General features: G+C 42.0%; 1 protein-coding gene across 1 annotated transcript in view; it reads right to left on the bottom strand.

Annotated features, from left to right (window-relative positions):
- The window catches only part of LPIN1 (lipin 1), a gene marked incomplete at both ends in the record, with an annotated part of 73151 nt that overhangs the window by 52229 nt on the left and 5397 nt on the right, over positions 1-15525 (bottom strand). Inside the window, one exon of the mRNA XM_079550790.1 lies at positions 1280-1336. Within this exon, the coding sequence (XP_079406916.1) occupies positions 1280-1336 (57 nt within the window). The remainder of the gene's footprint in view (positions 1-1279; positions 1337-15525) is intronic.

Raw genomic sequence — 15525 nt, 5'->3', positions numbered from 1 at the left:
TTTGTGCTTCCTTTTACTAACTGGGGCTCCTTTCCTCTTTGTTTTCTTTGCATTATGAATTCCCATGAATCTTTCTGTCTGTACAGCTCAGCAGCTGAAACTGACACCCAAACCTAACTCAGGCAAACAGCAGCCAACCTCACCCTCATTTCAGACTTCCCATCTAGTTTATGTGACATTGCTAATATCAAACTCATTGTATGGATTAAATCCTTAATTTGTGTTGGCATAGCTCCATGGAAATCTTAACCTTCATCTGTCAGACACAAACTGAAAAGTTGGCAGGCTCTACCCGGTCTAGGAGCTACACATGAATCACCCAAAGACTCCTACATCAGGAAGGTTCCTCCATAAATCATAGCATATCTCCTATGCTGCACTAATACAGGCAGCGTGAAAGCACCTGAGCAGGATCCACATGAGATAGCAATATAGCTATGCTAGATGACACTCCACCCAGGCTAATACATCTGTGAAACCACACAGAAATCTGCAGTGACTCCAGTCATTCAGTGAAACAGATGTGTTTGAGTAGCACTGCTTTGTGCTAGGTAACAATGCTGTGGTCCCACATGTTTTCAACACATCAGACTCTAACTATTCTGCCCCACGATCACTGTACAAGTAGGTCACTGCTGAGGGGTAGTTCCAGAGCCACACAGGAGGTCAGCAGGTTCTTTCCTGGCTCTGCTTCCTTTTCTCTCTTCACAAATCACTCAGTGATGGCAGCTCTCTATCTGAGGTGGGAAGAGGCTTTTTTTCCTCTCAGAAGCAACAAGCTCCTCAGAGGTCCTTTTGTCCAATGTGTGGCTGTGTCCCAAGATCACTGTCTCACAGATGTGCCTTCCAGGAGAGCAGCAGCAGGGCCATCTGGGTGAATTCTGTTTGGATGTGTCTCTCATAACATGTGACACGGCTTTTCTTATTCTGTTCCCCAGGCAAAGTTCTGTTTGCCCAGGCAAAGTGCCAAATTTCCTTTTTTTTTTTCTTTTTCCTTTTCTTATTCTTTCTTTTCTTTTGTCGTTTCCATCTTTTTATCCTGTCAGTACCATCCCATGTGAGAGCCACAGTTTCACAGCAGTAATAGTACCCCAAGGTGCATATGGTACATACGGTAACGGTGTCTGAAGGATGACACTGGGACATGCTCTGCTGGGTACTGGAAGGTGGCCAAGCATTAATTTCTCCCTGTCGCATTTTCCTGAGGACCTGCCTGGCTTCAAGCTAGGCCTGCTGTAAGGCACTAGAGGTGAAAATCAGAGAGAACAGTATTCCTTACATTTAGATTGCGAGTCCAGACGTTTCGAATCCAACCAGGATCTTTCATCAGTAGAATCTGAAAGAAAGAATAATGATGAACAATACAGTTAATGCGCAGAATTATGTGTATATGCACAGAAGTTAATGTACCCAGGCCTCAATTACTGTACTTCAAACACGGCTGCTGTAATGCATATCTCTTCTGCAATTCCTTTGCAAAACACATTGCCCTTGTGTAATCCTCACTTTTTAGTGTACAAAGAGATGTTCTCAATTCTCTCTTTTTCTACAATCTCAGCTTTTGCATTTTTTTTCTGTTACTGTTGTTGTTGCTTTCTGCCTTTTTTTAATTTGTTTGTTTGTTTGTTTTCAGTAGGATTTAATCTTATCATGGAATCATAGAATCATAGAATGGCCTACGTTGAAAAGGACCTCAAAGATCATCTAGTTTCAACCCCCCTGCCATGGGCAGGATCGCCAACCACTAGATCTGGCTGCTCAGACCTACATCCTTGAATGCATCCAGGGATGGGGCATCCACAACCTCCTTGAGCAGCTTGTTCCTCTGAGTGAAAAACTTCCTCCTCTATAAGGAGCCAGAGCCTTTTCTTCTCCAGGCTGAAAAGTCCCAGTTCTCTCCGCTTGTCCTTGTAGGGGAGGCGCTCCAGCCCTCTGACCATCTTCATGGCCCTTTGCTGGACGCACTCCAACAACTCCATGTCCTTGTTGTGGGTGCTCCAGAACTGGACACAGTACCCCAAGTGGGGTCTCACAAAAGCAGAGTAGAGGGGCAGGATCACCTCCCTCAACTTGCTGGTCACATTTCATGCAACCGAGGATATAGTTGGCCTAATGGGCTGCAAGAGCACATTGCTGGCTCATGTTGGGTCTTTAATCAATCTACATTGCCAAATCCTTCTCCTCAAGGCTGCTCTCAAGCTGTTCTCCAGCCAGCCTGTATTTGTGCTTGGGATTGCCCCAAGCCAGCTGCAGGACCTTGCACCTGGCCTTGTTGAACTTCACAAGGTTGACATGGGCCCACCTCTCAGGCCTGTCTAGGTCCCTCTGGATAGCGTCCCTTCCCTCTGATGTGTACCACTCAGCTTGGTGTCATCTGCAAAGATGCTGAGGGTGTACTCAATCCCACTGTCTCTTACAAAGATGTTAAATAATACCGGTCCCAACACCGATCTCTGAGGATCACCACTGGTCTCTGGTGTCTACTTGAATGATAATAGCTTGCACTCAGAACCTTCCATTAAGGATTGCACCATGCTATTCAAACACAATGTACCAAGTTCTTAAACAACCTTACGTGCCAGGAAGTATTATAAATTCCATTTTCCAAATGAAGAAACTGAGATACACCCTGAATAAATGACTTATTTTGGGTTACAAAGGAAGTCTAGCAACAGAATTAGAAACAGATCTCTTTCCATCTGCCGTTATTTTAACAAGACTATTTTCAGAAGTAGAATAAAAATGATGATATTGTTGCACCAATTAGGAAATGAACAGAAACATTTTCACAAGCTAAATTATTAATTGAAATGCAGGTGCCTGTTGTATTCAAAGGTAGGATTTAATATAGTAACATTTTCCAATTGCACATGCCTCTTTGGGTTCAAGATGCACCTTGTTGCTTTGATAACAAGGTGGTGGCTTGAAGATAACACAGCAGTTAACTGCTCAGTGTTAACACAAAATATATGGAACATGAAATAGCAGATCAAATTCACACTAAGTGTTTATGTATTTGATGCTTGTATATCTAGTGCTTAATATGTTATATGTGCCCTGTATTTTCCTAAGCAATGTTCCATTCTATTTTACTCAGACTGACCTATGAGTCTTTAGTACCTGTATGTCTTTTGTTTTTGTAACTTCTTGAATTCTAGGAGCAATTCCACCTCCCAGAGAGAGGTATCAGCCCCATCTCTGTCCTGTACATGTTAGAACCAAACCCAGATTTTCCAGATCATAGAATCATATCACAGAACCATGGAACGGCTTGGATTGGGAGGGACCTCAAGGATCAGCAAGGTCCAGCCGCCCTGCAGCAGGGCCACCAACCTCCTATCTAATGCTAGACCAGGCTGCCCAGGGCCCCATGCAACCTGGCCTTGAACACCTCCAGGGACGGAGCATCCACAACCTCTCTGGGCAGTCTGTTCCAGCACCTCACCCCTCTCTCTGTAAAGAACTTTGCCCTGACATCCAACGTAAATCTTCCCTCAGTCAACTTAAAACCATTTCCCTTTATCCTGCTATTATCTACCCTTTCAAAGAGCTGTAGATAGATGCAGTGTCTGGGGATTTACAACTAGTGCCACTCCCCAGAAAATGCCTGCCCTACAATTTGGCTGCAGCCTCAGGATTTCCCACAGGAAATCACATGGGAAATGCAGAACCACTTGGGGTAGCAGTCTGCTAATTCTGCACACTGCTGGGTCCAGGAGATCTGCTTTGGAGATGGGAAGGATCAGCTCTGAAGGGTTTTCTGTACTAATTCATTCCTTCTTCCATTTCCCCCAACTTTTGCTGTCTAATATGCAGACCACACAGATATAAAATGGCTCAGATAAGTAGAGCTATTTGCATGAAAGAAGTAGACTGACTTCTGATTTTTCCTTTTCTTTCTCTTCTTCTTTGTTTTGTTGCCTCCTTCTCTCCTATTTTTCCTTTCCTGCTGACTTTGTCTTTATTAATAACAAAGTTCCCCATAAACCACATGCAAGATGAAAGAAATAAATCTCAAGAACTCAATACTAGGAACTGCCATAAGAAAACAGTACATTTCATTAGCAGAGAAGTCAACAGTGTGTTGCAACAAGTCGGTAATTGTACAATAGTGTTGCTGCCTTCTCATTCAGTCCCTCTGAAAAACATTGTTCAGAGACAGCCCTGTGAAACATTCTTTGTGCGCTGGTGTAACAACCACGGGACTCTCCAGGATCCCTGCCAGCTGTTTAGAAGAACAGTTAATGTTGTAGTTAAGTATTTGATCTTTAGAGTTGCCTGGTATCTGTTCTTGCTTGCATTTGAAAAACAACCCTAAGCAACTTTCATTTAGTCCTGTAATCAATGGGAAAAAGTAGTTTTTAATTGAATGATTTTTGTTCAATGTTTAGTGTGTCATCTTTTTCAAGTTGATTGTTACAAATCAACTATCTGCATTTCCTATATAATAGGCTTGGAAATGCAAACTGACATGATTTAAAATTGTTTTAATGCAGATACACAGTGCATTAAATCCCTCCTTCAGCTATGCTAGCATCTGCTGACCTCAGGAAACAAAGCTAACACAGGGAGAAGATGACCTTGTGCTTAAGCCAGTGAAATAGGACACAAGGCTATTCCTGTGGCAGAAAACTAAACAGAGGCAGGAGGCAGGTGGAGTTGCTGCAACAGCTTCATCTCTGCCCTGACGCTGGTAGACCAGACCAGTACCTGGCATGCCTGTAGCCCCAGCCCAGCCTCAACTATGAGCACAAGGCATTTCCAACAGGCCATTGGAAAAGGGCTAGCCAATATGGGGGGTCTGAAATAATATGGAAGTGACTACATCATGCCACAAAGCATCAAAACCCTAGCACTGCTTAGCTGACTTGCAGCCATATAGCCAAAGGCTCAGGTCTCAGAGCTACCTGAGCTTTCTTGTAGGTCTATGTGTGTACCACAAGCACTGTTGGTCAGTTCTCCTGCTGTTGAACAGGAATAATGTCATCCTCAGCTGTTAGGGAAAAGTACTTAATATTCAGGACAAAACTGTAACTTGTGCAAAGCCAAATCTACTGCTTTTTTTTTTTTTTTTTTTTTTTTTTTTTTTTAAGTAGAGACTTTATAACCCTGTCTTGCCCATCTGGAAGCATAAAGCCAAGGTGTACTTTTCCCAGCTAAATATGATACGTTTAAGAATCAGAGGATGAAAAATTCTTACAGCTCATAGAAGACGAGAAGATTCAGAGATAACATGTTATGACATGACATTCGCAGGAGAAAAATTAGTCTGTATTTCATCCCATCACTAGCATGTGTAAAAAATTACAAGGAAAATGAGAATGTCACAACTGCAATCCTTGTCTCCTTGGGAGATAGGGAGATGTGGAGGGGACAGAATGCAACAGGAAGCATTTAGCCATTAGGAAAATTATAATATTGGGGTAGGCAAGCTCTGGAATGGATTACAGGAAGAGGCTAAGATCTTTCAGAGCAGGGTAAACACACATTTGTCAGAAATGTTGTAATTCTTGTTGAATTTGCCTTTAGGCATAGAAATGAACCAGATGATCACTAAGTATCTTCCAGCCTTGTATTCTGTTGTTGTGTGATAAAATGACACAGCAGGATGAGGCTGCATTTTCAGGAGCTCTTTCCTAATAAAGAAATCTCACAGTGGAAAAATTCAGAAACTGGTAATGAAACCCTGTCACATGAGATGCTTTGAATCTGACTGAGAAAATAGAGCAGGCACAAACTGCAGGGAACAAAGACAGAACAACCCAGGAACAGGACAGATGATCTGCAAGGTTCTTCTGTCTCAAACTTCCAACTCGGTTGCATGACATCACCTGACCACTGATTAACTCATCACGCTGATTGCAGCAGATGTTGTAAACAAAGTTACTCATTTGTGAATTACTCACCTCATTTAAATCTGGTTCTTGCGGTAATAATACCTCCTAATGTAGTTAAGTGCATAGAGTGTGTCTTCTTTTCCTTCCTGCTGGTACCAGAGAGAAACAACCTATTTCTTCCCCTGAAGGGCATCTGATTTAAAAAAAAATGATTATAAGACACACCTCTGATACCCAGAGGTGACTTACATTTTCTCTAGTGTGGGTGCATAGCTCTGAGCAGCGGATCTATTCTTTCACAGATAAACAGAGCTAGTTTCTTAGATAAGGTAATGTTATCTCCACTACAGAGTCTCTTTTCAACAGCAAAGAAGGAATGACCTCTTATAAGATAAGATGACAATCACAGATTCAGTGCATGACCAAATTCCTTTCTAAATGATGATTTCCTGGTATGGAAATAAAACCATTTTATAGTATCTGGAATAGTCAAATTTGACAGACAAGATTAAGCTTTCCTGGAGAGGTGTGGCTAGAGTCAGGTGAAGATTAGGTCATCAATAAGTGATTCAAAGAATGGGTTAATATTCTTAGAAACTATGTCAGAAACATAACTTAAAGAGAGCTCTGTCAGAACCTGCATGAGTTCCTAGCTAAAAGGTCTGAACTTAGTTCACTAGAGTCAAAGCATTACTATCTATATTTCTACAAAAAGCCTACAAAATGCAGCTGCTGGTCTATAGGAGGTCACCTGTGGGACTAAAGCACCATTTCTGTCATTTGTAATGTGAAAATCATAGTCAGGCTGCATTGTGTGAAGTTGAGGAGGCCCAACAAGAAACTCTTTCTGCTCTCTTGCCTCACTTAACCTTCAACATCTGTCCCCAGCAAAAAGAGCCATTATCCACAAACATTTCAGTAGCTGCAAGGTCACAATGAATTATAGGCACGGTTACAGGGCAGGAAGATCCCAAATGATTTGGAACACCCTTACTTGTCTAGCCCCGACAGAACAGCATGGTGGCCAGGGCAGCTCTGGTTGTGTTCCCCTTGCCCCTGTTACTGCTGAAAATACCGATAGCTACATTTTGCTCTATCTCATGTTCCTAAACCACTTTAAAATTTAGACTATGCTGAATGTTTGTAGTAGTCCAGTCTCTACGCTAAAAAATGTTTTGCATTTTTGTCCTAGAGCTCCAGTCTTCTTGCTGTGGGAGTAAAGGACAATTAGATTGCTCTGACCTGCAGCAGAGCCCAGGCCAGGCATGGCAGTTTTCTAACCGCATTTGAGAGTGACTTTGAGGTAAAGGTAGAATTAAGGACTAGAGGAGGAATGCTACACAGCAAGTAAATTATTTTGCCAGACACTTCACTGAATTCATCCCAGCACAGGGTTAAAGCATGAGATCACAGGGCCAGTGTTAGAAACATACTTGTTCTGTATGAATATCCAGCTTTAGCTTTAACTTAATTCTTTTGCCTGAGCTTCCTCCATTTTTTAATCTCACGTTAGTCACCTGCAGGTAAAATGATAAGTTGTTTATCTGAAAGCTTATGATGCATCTACTGAAGACTGAATCCATTTCCTCATCTTCACCACGCAATTCTGCTGAAGGAGCACTTCTGAATGCTGCCTCCATTGGCTGGCAGAGTGGCCCCACTGTCACGCCTTCTGCTTGCTTTTAACAGACATTCTAATCACTGCAGTTAATGCTGCACCTGGCTGTGTTCCTTTTAGGCACTACCCCAGGCTACCAAAAGGTGTTTCATGAGGTGATGTTTCCACATCACCTGATCATCACGCCCTCACTGCCTTTCCAGGGCCTATGGCCTCCTTGCCTTCTCGCGCCCAAGGCAGCTTTGTGGTCATGCCTGGAAATGGCAGCTTACCACCAAACCACCCAGAAATTCCACAAACGCCTTTCACCAGAGGAAGGTTACAGTGAGGAGTGGAGCATGACTGCCTTATCCTCAGTGAGGGGCAAAAATCTGGCAAATTGAGAAGTTGCCTGGTGCTGCTATTTGCTCCATGTGTGTCCTTGCATGTTGGTCTCAGCCTGGTTGCAAACTTTGGGTTGTCCAGGCACTTCCTGTTAAATATGAGGTCAAGGGGTTCAGAGCTGGATCTGAAAATCAGCAGAAAGTGAGATTTACACCCATGAAGAGTCTGGAAACGTTTGATTATTCACAATAAATAGAGAACAGACTGTATGTCTTCCCTATTCGCTTTCATGCTGTTACACCAGATACAAGTTCAGTCATGTACACAGGACCCTCAGAAAGACAAAAGGAAGGAGCTATTAGGAAGCTATTGGCTTAGATCAGGCATATTCTGGTCAAACAGGTACAACAGCAGAGCTCAAACCAGATAAGTCTTGTTTACGGGCTTGAGAAACTGGGTTTGTGACACATGCTGAATCCCCAGGTTCCACAGCATCCAAAAGTAAGCCATAAAAATTCTTGGAAGTGCAGTACTGCTATGTGCTGCTCAGGTAACACAGGCACAGTCTGTCAGTGTTTTCTCTTGCTAGTAAATTTTGCCATAGTTCGCATACAACTTATCAAAGCTTGAGGGGGAGGCGGGGTGGATTTCAGAAAGGCTGTAAGAAAGTGAGTGTTTCTCTGATCCCATTTATTCTTCATGTAAATCTGGGCATGAGGTTTAACGCTGTGGCTGAGATCAGGAAGATGGCAGACAAAACTGAGTGCTGCATACTAAAAAGCCATACAAGCCTTACGTGTGGTGAACTGAACCCTTTAATTAATGCAGCTTCTTCTGTAGTGTGGTATAAACGTGGCAGCAAGTCAAACATAATGGTCACACCTGGGTCCTTGCAAATCAGGTCACACCTTGCAGATCAGCTGGGCTTGCTGAACATTCTGCCTCACTTTGCCTGCTCATAGGCAAAGGTTTCCACATGGTACCACAGTTATTCTAGACTGCAGGTGGTGCTTCCCCAGCCCTTTGAAGCAAGCCTCCTATCGGAATGCTGAGTATTCAAAGATGATTAAATTTTGCCACAAACTTTGGTTTGTGGCGTAGAGTCCAGAGATGATATCTAAATACTAAGTTACAGCCCATAGTCAGCAAGTGTACCAAAGAAATAATGTGTCCATCAAGTTTCAAGATAAGGCTTCATGAAAAAGTGATAATAAGCCTGTATTAAATTGCATGTGAATTAAAGTTCATCTGATTGTCCACCTGGCAAAACAAAAAGAATAGATAGCTTTGTCATGATTCTTTCAACCTTTCATGCAGTCAAATCATGCAGCCTCACATGCACATTGCTAAGTGCTGTAAAAATATGTAATCGTCTTATATGTAACCTTCAGTTTTTAAAAGCCACATTTTAGGGAGTAAGCTTAGGTCATTTTGTAGAATGTGGTATCTTCATAGTACAGAGAGGATGGGACTTTTGTCCCAAGGTCAGTTTTTTGGAGTGGAAACAATAGCAGAAGAAAAACAATTATTCTATATCTTTTCACACAGAGGGTGGTGATGCACTGGAACAGGTTGCCCAAGGAGCTTGTGGATACCCCATCCTTGGAGGCATGCAAGGCCAGGCTGGATGTGGCTCTGGGCAGCCTGGTCCGGTTAGTGATCCTGCACATAGCAGGGGGGTTGAAACTGGATGATCATTGTGGTCCTTTTCAACCCAAGACATTCTATGTTTCTATGATTCTATGATCTCTTAGTGAGCCACAAAGTTTGGACACCTCCATTGTGGCTAGCACTGTCACAGGCCTTCTGTGCTTTGTGAGCAACCCAGCTAACCCCAGCCTCCTGTCATGAAGCTGTATTTCTCATGGTTAACGAAGGTTCCCAGTTACTTGCATCACAACATAGGGTTCATATGTAGTAAAGACTACGTACACATAAAAGTAAATACAAGTTCAGAAATAGACTTTGGAAGCTGTTCCCTACTGGATTTTGTCCAGGAGTCAGAAAACAGGGAGGAGGAGAGCCTAAGTGTGCTTTTTGTTATATGAGATTTGTTTTTCTCACTAACACTACATGCTGTTCAGGACTATTTCTAGGAAGAAGGAGGGGATCGTAAAAGCCAATCAGAATTGCTGAGTAGTAGAAAAACAGCATGTGCAGAACAAGAGGAAGCTTTTGACTCACATTCTTGGGCAGGAACATCGCAGAATGCAGCAGGGCAGAACTGTTTTACTTCCGTGCTGCAAGTTTAATACTTGTTTATATGTAAAGCCTTAAGAATCTTTAGAAATATTTTAAATCACATTAACAGTCCTTTCAGCTTAATGAGCTTTACTTAACATTTAAATAATTGCGCTGGCTTTGAAATTATTCCAACATGAAACTGAATTGTATCATTACAGTTTCCTTTTGCCTCTCCTCCTGTTTTCCTCAGAATTTTGCTTAAAGCAGCCTGGCATCTAGCACTCCTTTGTTATTAAAAGTGATATCACTTTTCTTCAGGCTATGAGTGAAGCTTCACAGATGCCCTTGCTGTACAGCATACAGTTTACATTGCCAGCATATGCTCCATGTGGGGCTGGCTGACCCTGGGATAAAGCAATATCTTCCAGTGTTCTTTACAATCATCTCTTCTACACCGATGGAGCTGCTATTGCTGCTGTGGTGGTAGTGAAGACATGCAGGACTAAACCAGCAATAAGAACCTGCCCTCAGGAATGATCTGAGGCTCTCTCTTTTCTGGATTTACAGTTTAAGAATTACATGGTGAGATGTAGCTCTGGGCAGCCTGGTCTAGTGGTTGGCAGGGGAGTTGAAACTAGGTGATCATTATGGTCCTTTTCAACCCAGGCCATTCTATGATTCTATTATTCTATGAGATCTGTGCTGTAAACCTCTTCCAATATCCAGTTACATGATCAAGGATGTAATACTTAAGGCTAGCAGGATCCATTTTTGTAATTAACTTCACAGATCAGGAAGTGAGCAGGAGGTGACAGAATGAAAACAAGAGATAATCTGTTCACTGGAGCAGGGTCTAGGGTATTTTCTTTATTTTTATTTATTAGGTGATGTCCTTCATGTAGTTATTTAATTATTCCTGTGTGAAGGGACTTCTGCAAAAAGCAAGCACACAGATCCAGTTACTTGTATTCTGCTTCAGGTGACAACACAGGTCTACATCTTTTCAGAGCCTGCTTCACTCCGGTCAGAGTTTTCATTCATGGTTTCTTAGTGTTTAAAAAAAACATTACTTGATTAAGAGAGTTCCCACAGTAGAAGTGTAAAGATGTTTAACGTAAGGACTCAGCCTGGGTGTGCATTTCTGGCTTCCAGGATAGAGAATGGTTTCCCCTGACTTCAGGGCCACCTTTCTTCAGGGAGATCAGAACCTAGGGCTGCCCACTTACCTTGGACATTCATAATGAAGACGGTTATATCAGGATTCTTTTTCTAATCAACAGGAAGACGTAGCTTTGTTACAGCATGATCCACCTGGCCTACCCTAAAATGTCACGTAAATAGTCCTCTGGCCTGTCATAGGAAGGCACTTTCCATAGCAGCTTGCTGTTCTTTCTCCTGTACCATTTTTCGCAGTTTTTTCCCATATGACACATTTTCCTTTGTACTGTACTTTGTAGTGTGCTTAAAGCACATGCTTCCAGCAGGGGCTGCAACGCCATGAAATGAAATCAGCTTTTCTTCAGCAGACTCTCATGGATAATGGAAAAATGAAAAACAGACATAAATGCATGCTGAAAATCACTACAGCAGTCAAAACTCTCCGAGGGTTTACAGAGGAGGAGAACATGCACTAAGACTCACTTTTTTTTACTATTGCTTGCTTGTTTTCACCAGAGCTCAGCAGCTTCATTGTGGTCCATTTTGTTACACATTGTAAAAGGACAAAACAAAAAGCTTGTGCCAGAATCTCTCTTTTGTGCAGTCCTCCTTAATCACAGAAGAGGGAGGATTTCCTGAAGTAGTATTCAACTTAGAAACATGGTTTTGTGGTCATGGTGATAGGTCCAAAGTTCGATTAGATGATCCTAGTGATCTTTTCCAATCTTAATGATTCTATGATTCTGTGATATCATGATTCAAAAGTCTGGTCAGTCCTTCAATAGCTGCTGACAGTGAGAAATGAAAGTGAGGAACCGCTCCAGCATGGCAGTGTAATGCAGATTCCCATCTATCAGCACCTTCCCTAACCTTGGCCAAAGCCTAAGAGAGCTAGCTGACTGTGTTCTCCATAGGCAGTGGAGAAGTAGAGATATTTTCAAGGACTGATTTATTCCAGAGGCTTTATCTTGAACATGAATCCTTCAGGGGGAGCACTGCTCTATTTCCACTGAGCCCAAATGTAGTCAAAAGCCATGCAGCAGCCTCTGCCTCCCCCTGACATGGGTGCAGTTGAAATGAGTCCATGGGAAGGTGAGAGGCAAGGTCACGGGGAAGCAGAGCCCCAGCCACCACGTGAGGAAGGGCTGGAGGCTTGTGGCTCTGGCCTTTGGCAGCCCTCTTCCCTGGTGGCTTCTGCCAAAGGCTGAGGGAGAGCTTTGTTGGGCTGGATGCAGCCCAGCTGTTACATACACCTTCTTCAGAAGGAAAGTGCCTGGCTGTATAAAAGGTAACTTAGTGCTGGATTAACACTTCTTTTGTAACTTTTTCACATCTGGCACAGAAACCTCCCTCTCTTACCCTGATGCCCGTACTGCTGAGAAAACTGAGTCAGAAACTTGGCTGTTGCTTCTCTGACAGCACTAACCTGTCACCCATTAGGCACAAACTGCCAGCAAGAAATTAGACACTTGCCTCCATCTTGTTTTTTCAGTCATTAAGTGTTGGGATTAGATAGTCTGCCAGACACCTATTAATAAACCACCTTTTTGTTTGTTGTTGTGGTGTTAGGCCAAGAGAAGATCCCATTTCCTTGCTGCTATTCATTGTCAGTGCTGCAGAGATCCTCAGGAATAACACAGATTTCTGTATCATTCTCTAATCTGCTGAGATTTGTGCAGTGCTCGTAAGGAGGAGGAAGAAGATAGATAGAGATCAGTGAGCTTGTTACATAAAAAAAGTGTCTCAGGAAAGTTCACATTCTCTTCTGTACCATCAAGGCCTGGCTGTGCACAAGTATCATCTTGGAATGGAAAGGGGGAAGAGACAGAAAGAATATTAATTCTGAGCAAAACTTAAGCTTTATGACACAGTTTATATCCAAATTTGTTGCTGCAGAGATGTGAACATCTTCACTGACTCCTACTTTACAAACATAATGAAGCTGCTAGAAGGAAGCAGAAGGGAGGAATAAAACAAAAATAAGCAAACCTCCTTCTTCCATCCTTTTAACTCTCATCTGTCATGTAGCTTTTTACATAGGAAGAAAATAAAAGCATTAGTATATTCACAATCTGTTTATTCAATCCCTCTGTTACATAAAGAACTGCCTCCATGAATCTCAAAGCATGTTACAAAAGATGTTATTAGCATAATCCCCTTTTAGCAGATGGAGTAACTGAGAAAGTTGCAGTGGTTTGCTGAACCAGCACCACTGGGGAAAGTTGCTTTGTCACCCTGTGTTGGGCCAGCCTCACAGGGCTTAGGCCAAGAGCTGCCCTTTGTTTCTCAATCTTAGGCAGAAATCTTAATTGGCTTACACTGAAGTCATTGCCTTTGTTGCACATGCAAAATAAAATTTCCAACGGAAGGGATTTATGAACATCCAAACATTTTTATCAAAGGTCACGTCTGTATTTCTTTAAATCAGTTCAAATTGCAATGACTTGCATTTTCACTGACCTGCCAAAAATGTTGGGGCGTGGCCAGTGAAATCAGTCTGAGGATGTAAAGATGCGGAATAATTAAATACCAGTGGGAAAACTCTCCTTCAAGTTCTTCACACAAATAATTTTAGTAGTTCATTTCTACTGCATTTCTTGAACATTCCTCTGCATGAAAGCTCCCCATCTTGCAAAAACCTCTAAGCAAAAACTGGGGGGTTGAAGGTGCTCACATATGTATGCTGAAAGATGATCCTTGATCTCTACAGATTTCTCAGAGGTGTTTGCTGAGATGCTTTTCTGTGTAACCTACCTTAGGAAGCTGATTTGTCAGGGAGGTTGGACTAGATGAGGTATGTCCAACCCAAGCATTACTTTCTTAGTGACCTATGTATAATGTCAACCAAGACAATTCCTCTTCATTCAGAGCAGCCCATGTAAACCAAAAAATTGGATACCCGTGGGCTAGATGATTGCCAAAGGTCCCTTCCAACCCTTATGATTCTTGATTCTGTGACATCCAACAAAGCCCCAACTTACACCTCTGCCTAATGTCTCTCTGCCTTCAAACACCAAAGAAAAGATGAGTCCAGAGAGAAATGTATCAGATTTTCAGATTTTAAAGGAAAGTTAGTGATTTTATTAGCAAAGCTTTGCAGAACTCCTAATTGCTAGCATAATATCTGAAAATGAACCCTGAGATGTTTGACATTATATTCTCTAATTATTTGTTTATTCAAAACTCTACTCCACTCTATGTGGGGATATTAGCACCAAAGCTGTACTACACACAGAAGCTGAGCAAAGATTATGGGGGAGATAAACCCAAGCATAACAAAAAAACAACCAAAAAAAAAAAAGCCATTCCTGATGTATACAGCACTGATGAAAAGGTAAAGTAATGAAAAACTTTCATTCTGGTTAGCAAGCCCATATGTACACAGAGCACCTGGAAATAAGGAACAGTTTAATCAATGATGATGGCATAGGAGGCAATGCTAGAAAAGGCACAGATTGAGAATTATCCCATTGCTTCTTTTCTAACAAGGGAGACAGAAGGCCTCAGCCATGACTAATATCTGTGACCACTGGAGGTCACTTTTGTTTTAGAAATCCTCAGCTCTCAAGGTTTTAGGCAGCAACACAGTCTGTCCAACTCCTACAGCTGGAGTTTGCAAACTTGTTCATAACAATTCATCGAAAATATCTATTTTGTTTTATGATATTCAGTGGCTCAGCAGGGCTTCAGAGGATACTAGCAAATCGCTGCGGTCAGCCATGGTGAAACAGCCATTCAAAAAAAGATTTAAAAAATTTTTAAAAAATCTATATTATAGAGTTTTGCACTGTGACTATTTAGACCTGGAAGACAATGATGTTATTAAATAAATGAATTTAAAACAACGGAAGGATTGGGTTAGAATGAAAAAAAGAACATGTTTTCTTTGTGGCTGTGAAGACAGGTTACTGTTTGAAAGTGGATCAATATTTATGAAGAAAAATTTTAAACTATTCACCTGATTCATGAATCAAATAACATGCACATCTTTCATTTAGCTGAAAGGCTCCGAGTTTAGGATGTCTGCCACTGAAGAAATGAAGCAAATAAAAGTAGCAATATGCTTCTCTTGCCCCTTGTGTTCCCCTTGTTTGTTGGGCAAAAGAAAAATTTCTCATACATTGCAGTAGTACATTCAGGTAGTACATTTAAGTAATGACTGTAAAATCAGCATTGCTCCAAGATCTGAGGCTCTCATGACATTCAGAAGACAGAAGGGAGAATAAAGGAAGAGAAGGCGAGAAAATACAGGAACTAAATAAATCCATCCATCAATTTTCTTCTTGGCCTTTCAGAAGGAAGGATTTACTATGAAAGGGCATTCCTCTACTGCCTGGTAAGAGTACCTGTATTATAGATCCGCTCTGTTCAACAAGTGATCAATCTACTGTGGTGTGGTCTGCA

The sequence above is a fragment of the Tetrao urogallus genome (assembly GCF_951394365.1).
Source record: "Tetrao urogallus genome assembly, chromosome: 2".
Taxonomy (NCBI): Eukaryota; Metazoa; Chordata; class Aves; order Galliformes; family Phasianidae; genus Tetrao; species Tetrao urogallus.
Note: the sequence above shows the minus strand (reverse complement) of the source record. Positions and strands in the feature narration are given on the sequence as shown.